The sequence below is a fragment of the Sesamum indicum genome, linkage group LG11 (assembly GCF_026168435.1).
Source record: "Sesamum indicum cultivar Baizhima isolate 11 linkage group LG11, ASM2616843v1, whole genome shotgun sequence".
Lineage (NCBI taxonomy): Eukaryota > Viridiplantae > Streptophyta > Magnoliopsida > Lamiales > Pedaliaceae > Sesamum > Sesamum indicum.
This window is the reverse complement of record NC_142667.1, coordinates 2360839-2377829: the sequence shown is the minus strand read 5'-3', so window position 1 is coordinate 2377829 and position 16991 is coordinate 2360839. Positions and strand designations below refer to the sequence as shown.

Sequence of the window (16991 nt, the reverse complement as noted above, 5' to 3'; positions counted from 1 at the left end):
CTCCTCAAAAGGGGTTACTTTCGCATAACTCACAACTATGTCGACAATGATAGCCAACAACCAATGTCTAATGATACGAGGATGCCCACACGGCACAAGTATGAAACCTAAACAATTACTTTGTAATTTTATTAAATAAATATTTTATATTCATAACGTGGATATATAAAATATAAAAAAATTTGCAATTCTAGTCCTATACAGAGGGTGACAAATTTAGTTTTATATGAATTTATTATGGGAGTTTTGTCTTGCAACCTTAAAAGAATACTCACATCGAGGACACGCACTTTTTTGTCTATTTTTATCTTCAATTTTTCAATTTTTTAAAGTTATATGACGAAGTTCTCAAAATGGATTCTTATATGATTAAAATTATCACCCCCACACTACATGGCTAAAGCTTCATTTTTCTCAGGCGGCATTTTATTGGTTCTGTACCTATAGGTTGTTAGCACTTTTGATCCTGTAACTTACTTCGTTAGTACATTTTAATCTTTTTTTAATGAATTTAGTACTAAACATATCATGTTTTGACAAATCTTGTCATGAGTTAGACAACTTTTGTCCCATACACAGTGGGGTAAATCTAATTTTTGATTTTATAACTATAGATCGTTAAGACGTAATTAAATGTGAGACGTTCAAAACTAAATTTATTAATAAAAGAATTAAATGTATAAATAGAATAAATTACTATAGGACTAAAAATACTAACTACATATAGGATAAAAAGTGTAACCTTTTCCTCATAAACTTCAATTTTCTCATAAAGCATACATACTTATACAAGATGAAATTTTTATTTAATTTCAATTCTTACCTAAAAAGATGGACGGAGTGTACACAACAAAGACAGACATATATATATAAAGAAAAAATTTATGTTCAAATTAGGTTTGATCAAATCAAATAAATTATAGAACAAGTATAATATACTTGTTATGTGATTAGTCATTTTTTTTGAATTGTACACCAACATATAATTATAAGTAAATAATACTTACCATATACTTATTTCAAGTCGGATAAAACTTGTCTCGAATTAAAATTTCTCATATACTGATACCACCTCTCACGAGGCGCCTATCGCAAAGCGCACCGTGTGGCTAGTAGTCCGCTAACTACGTCCGCCAATACCTCCGCTCGGCACTAATGCAGCGCGCCGAATATATCAGAGTCAGGAGGAACAAATCACAAAATCGTAAATTGCACACGCGAATTCAGAAAACTAGATTGCATTGAACTGACAAGTGCGTATACAATGATCAACGATGCTAGAGCAAGGGGCTCGCCTTGAGGGGGGAATGAGTTCAAGAAGCTTGGTTTAGTCACGTGTGGGGACTGTATATATATAGATGATATATTGTTGATATGAAAGCCCCACAAAGTTGTCCTGCGAACATGCAATCCCAATCCCAATCCCAATCCCAATCCCAACATCCACTGAGAAGAGAGCGAAAAGGGCAGCAAGAAGGAATAGAATATTAATTATTGATTTTGTGTTGGAATTCAATCCGTTCATCAACAATTTCTTTGAAAATAAGATCCAAATAATGGAAGGGGAAAGAGATGAGCAGCTGATCTTTCATCCACCCTCCACAATTTATCATCATCTCCAAATCTCTGCACCTCCTAATCCCCACCAAGAAATGGGGTTTCTACACTTCGATGATCATGATAACCACCTCCTGAACTTCTTGCCCACCCCCTCGCCGCCCCTACACCAGATATCTCCGCCCCTTGCCGGCGGCGCCACCACCATCAATAATACAGCTGCTTCCTTAGGGTTCACTCATGATCATGAACTTTTGAATAGACCTTCATGGAGTAACGACCAGCAGGTAGTTGAGTGTTTCTTTTTTTTTTTTTTTGAAGGAAATTCATTCTTCTCCTAATTAATATATTTACATTGTTTGGATAATTCTTTCTCAGTATTATTATTGCTTCATTTTTAAGATTCTTTTTTTTTTTTTATTTTCAATTACTAAATGGAGAAATTAACTAAAATATATGTACAGGTAGCAGCCCTGCAGGATCCCAAGACTGTAAATGATGAAAATTGCAAACTCGACGAAGGCCATTCTTGGTATATATATATATATATATCTCTCTATATATATATATATACATCATAACTCTCTCTCTCTCCTCTCTCTCTCTGTGTCTATATATATATATACATATTAAACCCTAGCTAGAGATGTTTTCTTGGCTTTAATTACACTCAGAACTTGGGTGAATGATCAATTCACATTGAGTACGTAGAGGGTTTTCCGCAAATGTTGTAAATAATAAATCCAGGAGTGATGGGAATTGATTAATGAATATTGTGTGAATTAGGTGGAGGAGTTCGTCTTTGGAAAAGAACAAGGTTAAGGTAAGGAGAAAGCTGAGAGAGCCAAGGTTTTGTTTTCAGACAAAGAGTGATGTGGATGTACTCGACGATGGCTACAAATGGAGGAAATATGGACAGAAAGTTGTCAAGAATAGCCTTCATCCCAGGTGTGTATATATACCTACTTAATTAACCCCTAAAACTACATCTTCAAACAACAACATTAATTAAGGACATCCAATGCTAATATCGGACACCAACATCGTAATTGTTAGATCATCGATGTTTTTGCCTTCGTTTTATAACATGGATCATCGTACTATATATATACGGACAGCATGAACTCATTAATTCCCATATTAATTTACTCCACTTACGTCTAAGTTATTCGTTATTTTCATCTTTTGCTACGAGTGTTGATCATGAAAAACGTGTAATTGAATGACGGGAGTCAGGCTGTCCTAAGCGATAACCATTGTTGTACATGATGTTGTTACCCAATTTAGAGAGTGCTTGATTAAATTTATTTAAAGAATTTTATAAACTCGTGTATTTTTATAAATTATTTTTTAAAATTTATAAAATATTAAATTTTATTTTAAAAATAAATTGAACCCCCGATATATGAGTTTTAGTGAGGTTTTGCTCCTCTTCCTTATCAAATTCTGGTAAGAGTTCAGGAGAAACAGGAGGAAGAACAGTGATTCTAATGTTGTCTGGATGGTCATTGTGATTTCTGAACCTAACAGCTGTCTGATGTAAGGTATCTTCTCAAATCAGACAACATACGTACTGTTCCATATATATAGATAAATATAGTCACTTCTAATCCAATATTTCTTAAGAAGATTAATTTTAAAGTCTAAACTGCTCATCAGCTTCTGATGATAACCTCCATATATATATATATATATACATGGGGTGAATAGTAATTTATCCTCCTGTAATATAAAAAATGAGCACACTACCCCCTATGAAAAAAATATAACAATTTACCTCCCTATACTTTTTAAAATGAAGCAATTTTACCTCCTTATATAGGGATGTAGATTGCTTCATTTTAAAAATCATAGGGGGGTAAATTGTTGTATTTTAAAAAATATAGGGAGGTAAATCGCTATTTATTTTTTCATAAGGGGGTAATTTGCTCATTTACGATATCACAAGGGGGTTGCTTGTATTTTTCCTCATATGCATATATCCTACATTATTGCACACAAGTTTGTGGGAATTTTTTTATTAAAATCAAGTTTGGTCGAACCAAATAAATTACATGATAAATGATAGATTATCATGTGATTGGTTATTTTTTTTTAATTATAAATATATCACACGATAAGTATATTATTTTTATGACACAGTCGGTTTTGATATGATCAAACTTAATGTGAATTAGAATTTCGTGTGTGTGTGTGTGTGTGAACCAAGATTTGTGGTTTCCTTGAAAACATTCCACTTTGTGCTTCTGTTCTTGCAACAAATTTAGAGGAAAATGGGTGGGGGTGGGGGTGGGGATGGGGAGGGGAAAAGAGAGTAAGTGGGCTGACAGAGAAACTCAGAAATACAACTCAGTATTTGGCTTGCATCGGATTTTTGTCTGGGGGTGGACCTCATATCACATACTTATACAATCCGCTAAATTATAGCTTTTCTTTTTTTATTAAAATTTGACGTAAAATACTTTTTTATTATTTAAAAAATTATAAATATTTTTTTAAAAAAATAATTACTTAATTCTTAGCCGATGAGATGGACATTATAACTAATTACCTTTATTGAATTTCTTTAAAAAATAAAAAAATTACGGGAGAATAAATAATTCATATAGAATAATAGTCTATAAAAATATTTTAGCAAATTTTACAAAATACGTAAAATTATAATTCATAATTCAAAAATATATTTTGGTCAGTTCACCATAAAAATTAGATAAAACTTAATGGACTAACTGAATGGGCTCATTTTAGACAAGCGATAAAATCAGAGGGATATGTGTAATTTCTCAAATAGCGAGAATGTATGATTATGTCAAATTTTAAGGGATGTGGTTATAATTTATCCTATATAATACTACTTTTTTATTCACAAAAAACAAGTTTATATATATATATATATATATTACACTTATCCTAAATTAAATTAAATTAAAAAAAATATAAAGTTGAGACTCTAGATAGGGTTCAACGATTGTCCAAAAATGAGGTTATGGGTCGACGGGAAAAAAGAAAATTTTCGTCTTGTAATTTTAGTCTGAACTCATTTTGATTTTTTATCTTTAATAATATTAGGTTTAGTTCTGTATCTATTAATTTTACGTAAATTTGGTCTTTTAGGTTAATTTATAACTCTTTTGCCCTTTAAATGATAAAGGCTAATAGTTCATTCTAATGCTCTAAGTGTAATATAAACAAATATTGTTTTAATAAAGCTAGACTCTTATACCCTTCTAGGCGAGCATTAGCTATGAGATGCAAAATGAATGAATATATATGAACTAAAATTGCTCTTGAAAAGTTGTATAGGGGTAAAATTATCCGAAATTGGGTCAAAGGACCAAAATTAAGTAATTTTGAAAGTTATTGGACTAAAATTAAAACGGATAAATTTAAAGGACTAAAATTAATAACTGACAAACTTAAAGGACTAAACAAATTATTTTTCCTGGGTCGACTGTTGGGACATTTTGTTCTCACGAGACTAATTTCTTTAATTGTTGGTCAGTGTATGAATTAACGAGATTGTTGATTAATATAATGATATGTACGTAGGATTACGATGAATATTAATTAACTATGATTAATCGATATTTTGCAGGTGACATCAGAATATTAGTTATTGCTAGCTAAAAAATATTGTAAATATTTTGGTTATAATTAAAACTATGATAAATGTTAGTTAATCGTAGTTAAAGTTTAAATTTTCGCATTGATTTTATTTAATTATAATAAAAAATATTAATTTGTTATAATTATTTAGCCGTGATTATTTATATAGAACTTACGTGCGTCAAAGTAAGAGAAGGATCATGGTATATTACATCCTATGTTAGTACTATAGCTAAACTACAACGGGCTTTTCAGATATTTGTTATAAGTATTCTTCTATAATGGACTATCACTATAGGTATTTGTTAGACAATATTAATTTTATAGAGTATTTATAATTATAATAAATTTTTAAAAAAATTATTATAATTTACTCTTTTATATGATATCGACGTGGGATTCAAGTTTGACACCTTATAATTAGAATTATAACATGGATAGAGTTATTTAATGGTTTAGCATACATAGTACTTCCAGAATATATTCAAGGGGTAATTAAATTACAACGAGCTTTTCTAAAATTTGACATAATTATAAATATCTTTCTGTTGTTTGAAGAATTACGTACCAATACCCTCTTAATTTTAACAGTCGTCTAAGATGTAGTTAGCCCAATCCGTTAGTCTCTACTAGATTTTCATCCATTTTTAATTTATGATGAACTGACCAAAATGCCTCTGTGGATTATAAATTATAATTTTATTTATTTTTAAATTTTTTTAAAGAAAATTATGAAAAGATGGATATTTTTTTAACAATTTATTCATCCAGCTCATTTGATTTTTTATAATTTTTTGAATTTATATTCTAAAATAAAAGAAGAAATTACAGTAAAGCCAAAGTTGACAATTCCACGTCTCAATTCAAGGATTATATAATTTTATGAAACATAAAAAATATTTATAATTTTTTAAATAATAAAAAGTATTTATAATTACATCAAATATCAGGTAAATAATTGTTTGACTTTGATGCAAAGAGGTTAGGTATTTGGGGGCAAGTTGATGCCTGTTTTGACTTTGTACACAGAAAGAAATTATCCATTTTGATTAGACAAACAATGGAATATTAATGTATGAGTAAACCCAAACAAACACCAAACTAAATTTCAAAACCCTTTTATTTGAATGAAAAAATCTAGTTTCAGATTGAGTTATTAGTCAAATTTAAATTAATTATTATCCTTTCTTGGGTTGACTTTGAATTTTGGAAAATAAGAAAAATTAATATATTTATTTTTTGGGAAAAGTATTATTTTAGTCCACTAAGTATGCCTAATTTTAATTTTAGTCTGATAACTATGTTCATTTTTGTTTAGGTCCAGTAACTTACGAAATTGCTTACTTTTAGTTCTTAAGCAGATTTTCGGACAATTTTACCCTTATGCAACTTTTGAAAGACAATTTTAGTCCATATGCACTCATAGGGGTAAAATTGTCCGAAAATCTGTCAGAGGACTAAAAGTAAGCAATTTCGTAAGTTACTGGATCTAAACAAAAATGGACATAGTTATCGAACTAAAATTAAATTAGCTATACTTAGCAGACTAAAATAATACTTTTTCCTTGTTTTTCCTATCAAAATTACCCCTTTTTTGTAATTTTTTAATAACTGTATGGTTTCAAAAGTTTTAATTAAATTGTAAAAATTTTCCATCCTTAATGTTATTGTAGTTTTGTAAATAAAATTAAAATGAAATGCTGATTTGTAGGAAATAAATTGTGAAGGAAAATAGGGGAAAAAAGTATCGATTTCTCTCTTTTCTCACAAAAATTGAATCATATTCTTCCCATATTTCTGTAAGTTGAAGTTAAGTAGAAGCAACATAAAAAATCATTTCTTCCACAAGTAAATCAAATAGGTCAAATGAAGCACTCATATGCTACTATTGAAGAAAAGGCCAATTTTTCCTCCAACCAAAATTAGTTAACTGTAACGTGCTAGACATGTGACCTATATCGTTAAATTGTAGATGAAAAAGTGTATAAGGACTAAAAATACTAATTTTTGTAAATTATGAAACTAAAAATATTAATTAATTTTATAATAAATGAGATAAAAATAATATGGGCCCAACTTATAAAATTAAAAATGGGGAAAAGTATTATTTTAGTTCGCTAAGTATGTCTAATTTTAATTTTAGTCCGATAACTATGTCCATTTTTGTTTAGATCCAGTAACTTATGAAATTGCTTACTTTTAGTCCTCTAGTAAATTTTCGGACAATTTTACCCCTATGCAACTTTTGAAAGGCAGTTTTAGTCCATATGCATTCATAGAGGTAAAATTGTCTGAAACTCTGCCAGAGGACTAAAACTAAACAATTTCATAAGTTACTGGACCTAAACAAAAATAGAAATAGTTATCGAAGTAAAATTAAAATTAGACATACTTAGCAGACTAAAATAATATTTTTCTCTTAAAAATGCTACTTTCCCTGTGATTAACGTGCAATTTGCACAACCAAAGTCAACTCATTCTCAAGACTTTATTGCTTCTAAAGTGTCCTGATTCTGGGAAATAATGCCCAGACTCATAATTGCGATTTAATTGATTTTTTTGACTTATATATGTAGCGAACGTGCACTGTGGATAAAGTCGCCAAGGAAATGATTATATTGTAGGGTTTCCTTTAAAGCGTAAAATATATTAAATAATAAAAAGTAGGGATTATTACAGTTCGTTCCTGTAAAGTTTGGTGTAATTACATATAAATTTTATGTGGTTTGAAAAATACTTTTGAAGTTTGTTTCTATCTAACAAATACACTCACCTGTTAGTCAAAATACACTAAATTTGTTGGTATTAGCAAAAACGTTGAATGAAGATTTATATTTAAGCTTGATTGACTTAATAAATACTGACCTATTGCAAGTCAAACAGATCTATTCTGACCAAACTATCCTTATACAATTTCACACGTTAATGCATGTGAGGAGGTATATTTTTGTTCTTTATAGGGATATTTTGGTCAGAAAAGATTTGTTTAACTTACAATAAGTGATTAATAAGTCAACGAGGGAAAAAATATGGACTTTCATCTAAGTTTTTTTCTAATTAATATAAACAAATTTGATGAATTTTGACTAACGAAAAAACTATTTATTAGACAAGAACAAACATCAGGCGTACCAAATGTAATTTTCTAATTAAAACACAAGAGATTTATATATAATTATATCAAATTTTCGGAGAAAAAGGTGTAATTATCCCTAGATATTATGTTACATATATTTAGTAGTGAAATTTATATTATATAATGTCATAAGGACCTGAGTAAAAGTACGTAAATCCTTGTCTGTCTGTTTGAAGGGTATTCTTGTCATTAAACTATTGTTTCATATGGTATATATATGTATTGCAGAAGTTACTACAGATGTACGCAGAGCAACTGTCGAGTGAAGAAAAGGGTAGAGCGGCTGTCGGAGGATTGCCGGATGGTAATAACAACCTATGAAGGCAGACACAATCACTCTCCATGCGACGACTCCAACTCCTCCCAACACAACTCTTTCACCTCTTTTTGATAATATATATATATATATATATATATATATAGTAAGAGAGAGAGAGAGAGAGAAATGCATGCAATTGTAGTACATGTGTGCATGCAGTAATGTTGTTTTCTATATTAATTTTACATATATATAATTATATGTGTGTGTGTGTGTGAGAGAGAGAGAGAGAGAGGGTTTGATTAGATCTTTATGGATGTAGCTTTTGTTCATTATTAAGTGCCAATTTTAGATAGTTGTTCTTGGTTAGTATATAGTAGTTTTGATATGCTCCAATTTAATTATCAAAATTCGTGTTGAATAAATATATGGATGTGGTTGTAATTTGAGCCGAGAGGGAATGACAAAATTGTTCTCGCCATATTTTGATACTTTTCAAGTGTTGTGTCTAGACAAAGAAATTTTTAGTTGGTGGTGTATTGCTCAAAATAATGGTAGTAAATCGGGGTACGTTGGGTTCAAGGGAGAGAAAAAGAAAAATAAAAGAGGGAGAAGAAGGAAAGAATAATAGTTTTTCTTCAAAATATTTGGTATGATTGGAAGGGGAGTAAATCTCAACTACTTTCATTTGTCTGGTACGAGAAAAACAGATTGAACTTTTTTTTTTAAATTTTACTGAATAACCTTCTTTTCATTTTGTATTAAAAAATAAGTAAATTAATATTGTACTAATATGATTTTAGTATATCAAAAATTTTAAAAATAATAAAAATATAAATCCAACAAGAACAAGAATATTTTTTATTAATAAAAATATTAATCGTTGACTTCGATGCAGTCGTTTTTCAATGATTTTGTTATCTTTTCTCTGACGATTATTTATAATATTATTAGTGGAAAGGAGAATATATATATATATATATGTGGGCAATAGAGTAAATAAGAATGAAGTATATACTTGTTTGTATTTTTGGCCTTATACTATCACTTTTTCGCGTAATTTCAGATGGAAACCAAATTGGACTCTAGAGGGTATGATACACATCAACTTTTACTTCCACTCCATCTCTTTCCCCTAACCAAAATCAAACTATTTTTTATGCATTCCTTTTTACTTGCACTTCTCTTATACTCTTCATTTTCAACCCCAACCAAATATATTTTTACTGTTATAAGGATTCAAGATATTTTCGGTCGTCACTTAGGTTATTCGTCCTTTACTTTCTAGAGAAGTGTTTTGGTCTTGAATTTTTATAATTTTTACGATTTCAGTCATTTTCTCACAGGACCACTAGCGAGGAGGGAGAACTCCAATGAAAAAATGGACTGGATCGCAAAATTTAAAAAGATGCAGGACCAAAATGATATTATAGAAAGCTAAAGGACAAAAATGCCAAATGACGTAAGTTACCAGATCAAAAATACATTTAAATTGTGCTAAAAAAATATTTGAGGTATATATTTATAGTGGCGAAACAGTGATAGTTGATCAACCAATGACCAAGACAAACGAAAAACATCGTAAAAGGCAAAACTACAACAAATATTGTGGCTTCCACCGTGACAGGGGGCATACAACCGAGGGATGTCATCACCTCCAGTGCAAAGAGAAGAGTAAAGATGAAGAAAATGAGCCTGAAAAAAAAAATAGGAACGCCCACGTATACCCCTCACTCGATATGTAAACTATAGCCCCCCTTAAACGCTACAAGAGGGGGAATATTAATTGGCGGAATGAAAGATAATTCCAAGAGGCAACTGAGCTTGCTCAAATTACAACTAAGTACATCATTTGCGGTGTCTGTGGCAATAAAATCATATATTCGTCCCAAGCGCTCCGTTTGGGCGGAGGGGAGGAGGGTTGATAATGTAGGCAAGCATTCCACATTGATTGCAAATGAAAAGTTTGAATGACTTAGCCCAAGGCCTCATCTCCTAGCAATGCAACTTTTCAAGATAAAAATGTGAGCTCATATGAGATCAGAGTGGATAATACTTCCTACAATGGGTCACTAATCCAGTCGCAAGCCACGTGATCATATATGGATGCACTTAGGAAAGAAGTAAGTTTTGGACATTTAAATGTATGATTAATTTAATTCTTTATGTCCTAAACTTATGAATATCTGAAAAATCACGAATTAAAATTGATTCTTTTTATTTGTTCAAACCAATAATCAACATTTTAGCTAATTTGTCAGTCTAGAACCAATTTTTCTAAAAGTTTTGCCTTTTACCCAAATATATATATGCTGAAACATACAAATACCAATACATGTCTAATTTGTAAGTCTAATTTTCATTTTTCTTTTTTATTTTTAGGTAGTGAAAGGAAGATGTGAAGATAGTGGGAGAAACTTTATATCACATTAAATCAATTATATTTTAAGTGTAATGTATTCGTTATAAAAATAATTGCTCTACACACTATACATAATACATCAATTATACGACAAGTATATTAAACTCTGAATTGCGATTTGCTTAGATGTTGCAGCACTAGTTTGAGCCATAATTTCCTAGAGAACACATAAAATTGGATGATTTTTTTTAGGATGATATATATAATATTAAATATACACTTTAATAGTCACAAATCATTAAAAATTTCGAAAACTATAACCCCAACATTTGTTTAAAAGAAAATCAAATACTAGAACTTGTCGATTTAGGCAGAATGATTCTTTTAATTTTTTTTTATTTTTTTTGACTGTAGTCAAAGTGAATGTGATTTTACCTCACCCTATTGTGCCTCTCATGTGCAATTTTTTCCTGGCTTAACACCATATTCCAGTCACCTGAGACTTTCGTTAAAAATTTAACAGTGATAGCTACTGTGCAAAATGTCATGTTAACGTGGTATTAAAATGGGAAAAGTATTATTTTAGTCCGTTAAGTATGCCTAATTTTAATTTTAGTCCGATAACTATGTCTATTTTTGTTTAGGTCCAGTAACTTACGAAATTTCTTACTTGTAGTTCTCTGGCAGATTTTCGGACAATTTTACCCCAATGAGTGCATATGAACTAAAACTGCCTTTCAAAAGTTGCATAGGGGTAAAATTATCAGAAAATCTGCCAGATGACTAAAAGTAAGCAATTTCGTAAGTTACTGGATCTAAACAAATATGGGAGTAGTTATCCGACTATTAAAATTAGGCATACTTAGCGAATTAAAATGATACTTTTCCCTATTAAAATACCTGTAGTGGACAAGTTTGGTACCATGGCTGCAAAGTGGCCTAAACTATAATATCAAATACGTAATTTCCTCTTAACTTTGATTTTAATTTTTTGCAAACTATATATTGTAGTTCTCTCTCTCTCTCTCTCACACACACACACACAAGGGCAATAAATGAGGCAAGATTGTGATAGTAATTCACTAGCTATCAAGGAATACTTACCTGATAAAGGTTGATGTGATCTAGTGGTGTTTCTATGGATATTCCATAAATGAAAAACCAATACACCTCTATAACTAGGGGTGGCGATAGAGTGCATTCGAGACCTGTTTAGTCCTGAGTTTCTTTCTATTCTCTTCATCCCACTGATAAGTGTCGAATTCATCAAAAGTAATTTTCTACTAATATTTTGTGTACATGATGAGTAGGATCGAATCTACAAAGTTTGATTATAAGTCAGTTCCTTTAAATAAAATAAAAAGGGGAAGGGGGTTGTTTGAAGTTTAATTAAAAGATAAAATTAAGGAAAAAGTATTATTTTAGTCCGCTAAGTATGCCTAATTTTAATTTTAGTCCGATAACTATGTTCATTTTATTTAGGTCCAGTAACTTACGAAATTGCGTACTTTTAGTCCTCTAACAGATTTTCGGACAATTTTACTCCTATGCAACTTTTGAAACGCAGTTTTAGTCCATATGCACTTATAAGGGTAAAATTGTCCGAAAATCTACCAGATGACTCAAAGTAAGCAATTTTGTAAGTTACTGGACCTAAACAAAAATGGACATAGTTATCGGACTAAAATTAAAATTAGGCATATTTAGCGGACTAAAATAATATTTTTTCCTAAAATTAAAGAGGATGAATAAATATAATTAAAAGAAAGATTTTTTTATTAAAGTCAAAGTCCACGTTTAATTCCACTATGATCATTGAATGATTAATGACAATTGTTCAAACAAAGAAATTGGTTAGGGTTATTTATATGACCTAACAATCTTACATTTTCTTACCTTTTCGTCAACCAAGGAACGTCTATTGGATAATTCCCTAATTAATGTATAGCCCTGAAAACGTCCACTAGATTTAATTCACTAACAACATTAGAAATTAAAGGCCCAATTCTAGTTAAAAAGTTTCTACGATGATTTATTTAAGTTATATTGTACATTATCCGTAACATAATTGGCTACTACAACACAATAAATACATGATCCGCTGTCATTAGTTATTGAACTAAACAAATAATTACGAATTCGCAAATTTAATTGGCTAAGAAAATAATATTGATAATGAACAATTGATCATATCATTCATAAATCAGATTATTTGAAAAAAAAAAAAACTTAATGAACAACACAAGTATCTAATTAAATAAAAGTATAAAGCAGATCTCACAATATCTAGAAATCAAACATTCACCGTAGCTTCAACCGAACAATAGACTAACATGATAATGAAAGAACACGTAAAAAAAATAAAAGTGGAATTCCATTAAAAAATCAGACTAAGTCAGGAGAAAATAGATAGATTGAAGGTAAGATGTTTACCGAAATTCGTGCACCATTCATCCTTTCTTCAGAGCAAAATTCACTCATTTCCTTTTGTTGTTGATTTATCTATTGTATTAAGCTTGCGTAAGCATGCAAATGACGTGTGCAATATATATTTTCATCAATTTTATATGTTTTATAAAATAAAATACTGATTAATGGATGAAATTAAATATTATCATGTATAAAATCGAAGTATTCAAGGTAATTTAAATCTTTTCTTGCCAACAAAAGAATCACATATTAAAATTGGTAATTTTATATCACGTCTTGTGATTAAGGAAATAAATCATATTGGCCAATCATATCGTGTGACAAATTAAGTAAATATGGCAAAATCTTCCACCCTATAACTATAAATAAAGGTGTTTCATCAGCAAGACACACAACTCAAAACACAAGTAAAGACGGGTCAAGAGGGCACTCAACACACAAAATTGAATAAACAATCAAGACAGAAGTAAGCGAGGATTCAAAAGTTTCAAAATCCTATCAAGTGAAAATTAAGAAAAATCCACGGCGTTCAAAACAAAATCAAGGCGTTCGTCATGAAAATCATCCAAAGCCAAAAATCTGATTCATGAAGAAGTTGAAAGATCTATAAATTAATGTTGTTAAGACACATATCCAACTTGGTGGAAGATGAAAGCATCAAATCTATCAAAAAATATTAAGGTCAAGTTAAGTTGACCAAATTTTGAACTAATTGGGTATACGAATGTCGAGATATCATATTTGGAACATAAGAGTAATTTTTTAATCAGGTGCATCATTGAATCAGATCATATAATTTTAAATCATATTATCATATATAATCAAATGGATACAGTCTTATATGTATTTAAATTTGATATGAATTCGGCCCAAGAATTTTAAGATATCCACCCAAACAACATAAGTTTTAGAATTTAAATACAACTTGTAATGATTTTTTTATACGGAATTGAATATTACCCAATTGAAACAGCTTTCCATACTATTATTCGCACGACCTTTTAAATAATTGGACTTCCCCTAAAGTTTTTTATTTTTTTGCCAAACGAATTCATTGGGTCGGTTTTTGGAACGACCTATATACAATAGCCGTTTCAAATTTTCAATTTCCCTCCACATTTTCAAACTGGCGCCAAAATTAATCCGCAAAAACTTTGAAACGACCATCATCACGTATATTTTTAATTGCTAGCGGTTCCAAATATTATTTTTTATTTTTTAAAAAAATAAAAAGTTTTTCATAAAATATTATAAATCTTAAATATTTCATTACAAAACACTGGATAATCAAGATATATCTTTATCAGTCTCGTAGTCCTCGAAGTTATCTTCATCATCCTCATTTTCTTCAATATCCTTTTGACCTTGTGGCGTTTGGGACGTTCCTGTTCCTTGTTGTTGTATCACAGAAAAATCAACAAAAAGTTGTATACCTCAGGATCAAGCAAGTCGTACTACCCGTGCGGCGCAAATCCGTCTGTGCACAGCCCTAACTGAACGTTATGGGATTCCAATGCAAAATCGGGATACATCTGGTTAAAATGCCTCCAAGCCTCTGCATCGGATGGATGACACATGAAATCCTCCTCTGTCTGATGTGTGGCATGCTACGTCATGTGTTGCGGAATTGCTCTTGGATCATACACCCTATGCAGACGGGGAGTAAGTGGCAAGTACCTAAGAACGGGATACAGGTACTTCTTGCGATGGAGGTTTCATTCCCTAGTCGGCTTGTACCTAGCGTCTCCACAAAACCTGCAGTATTTCACTGAATATCGTCCTTCCAGTACAACATGTACTCATTTTTACACGCATCAATCTTTTCAACGGGTAAACCCAAATCCCTTATTAACTTCTTCGTATTGTAGTAATATCTTGGCAGGGTGTATCGCGGAGCAATATATTATTAGCCACTGGGACAGTTGATCATATGTTCACTCAGAAAAATTGCCCTCAACCTTGATAGTCATCAAACCAGCAATAGTCGTCAACTAAGATTCAGCACATCCGCTTCACAATGACTGGTCAACAACGTGCACTACATCACAAAACAGTCAGGTAGGGGCCCCATCATACCACGAACTAAGACTAGCATCAACAGGACAAGACCTCATACCGTCATCAATCACACCCTCATGGTAAAAAGAAAAATAACCCAACCCGGTTGCATAAAAGACCAACCTCCACGCCCAATCCATCTATTGTTCATCACCCCTAGTGCAAATTACTCTCCTTTAGAGCAGTTGGGGTTTGCTCCTTTTGCATTGGAGGGGCAACCATAGCATCAAAGTACCCTCGCACCATCCGTTGCAATGCGAAAACTAATTATAATATTTTGGCATAAACCCGCACATACATAAGTCAAAATCGACATTGTCGGGTGTTTTGACTTATGCATTAACTCTAGTAAAGGTTTTATATATGGTAAGTGGAACGTTTCTTCTATTTTCGTAGTGGTCATTATAAAGCCAACACGACCGTGACAAATACCATTCTAAGTTTGTAGCAATCAAAACTTTCTAATGACCTTTGTAACGACCAGTGCAGATTATATATTTGGAACAGCCTTTTGATCATATTTTGGAACGGTAAGCTTTCGTAGAACTAAGCCATTCCAACATTTATATGCTATTTCAAAAGCCGTTCCACATTGTAATGATTGAATATTTGAAACGACTTTATGGATAAGGAACAACTTTTTAACTATTTTGCCGTTCCAAACCTATAAATCTTTTTAACCAAAAATATAACGTCAACAAATGTTTTCCATTCCAAAATTATTAGAAAGGCCATTCAAATTGGACTTGTCATATCATCACTAAAAAAGAAAAACGCGAAGTTTATGTGAGTAGGTCAAGCAAAACAAAATTTAGAAAGTATAGATGGCCTTAGGAAAATACGATCAGGATATGAAGATCACGAGCTATGAAAAAAACGAGCCACAACATTCCAACATACGACTTCTAAAGTTACTAATCTCCAATCTCTTGCTGACAAGACGGCTACGAACTCTATAAAAACATATGCTTTAAAGAAATAAATTCACCCCAACCCATATTCAATTGTCTAAAATCAAATACTAATATTTCTTCCTATAAATCACAAGGAAATAACCTCACCTGCCTCAACTATAATTCTTTGTTATATTTAACTCCAAACCAGTTAAAATTGTAATTTGGTATACCATCATAAAAATATTATTTACTACTAATTAAATAAAATTAATAAATAATAGTTCATACTCTATTTTTAAGTCATTAGTATTAATTTTACAAACATGGATAGTAATAATAAAAACGATTAGTTACATTTTACGGTCTGAACTATGTTCTTTTTTTACTTTGACATTTAAATTTTTTTTTTTGCAACTTACCGTTTTAATTTTATGAAATTTTGCAGTTTGCCATTTGTAGCTATTTTTAAGCCAAGTTTTTCATTGGAAAACAACACATGTAGTGAACATGTGATATTTAAATGTTACATGATGTGATGTTTCTGACATATGCACAGTATGTGATATTTTTCAGGTATAAAAATAGAAAAATAACGATCATATACGACAAAGTATAAATTTTATAAAATTAAAATGATAAATCGACAAAAAAAAAAATAAAATTAATTGTAAAGTATAAAAACAAGTC

The 16991-nt window shown here is 30.7% G+C and overlaps 1 protein-coding gene and 1 pseudogene across 2 annotated transcripts; one reads left to right on the top strand and one right to left on the bottom strand.

Annotated features, from left to right (window-relative positions):
• The window catches only part of LOC148784986 (uncharacterized), a 46128-nt pseudogene extending 31201 nt beyond the window's left edge, over positions 1-14927 (bottom strand).
• Positions 1407-9039, top strand: LOC105173242 (putative WRKY transcription factor 12). 2 transcript variants are annotated; one of them, XM_088875268.1, is made up of 5 exons: positions 1407-1844; positions 2022-2089; positions 2344-2505; positions 3019-3101; positions 8528-8745. In XM_088875268.1, the coding sequence occupies exons 1-4, from the start codon at positions 1557-1559 to the stop codon at positions 3098-3100; spliced, it is 600 nt and encodes a 199-aa protein (XP_088731394.1). In that variant the 5' UTR covers positions 1407-1556; the 3' UTR covers position 3101; positions 8528-8745. The 2 variants fall into 2 exon arrangements, with proteins under 2 accessions (XP_088731394.1, XP_020553657.1); XM_020697998.2 differs by lacking the exon at positions 3019-3101 and having other exon boundaries at positions 1419-1844; positions 8528-9039.
• Positions 14928-16991: the final 2064 nt, after the last annotated feature.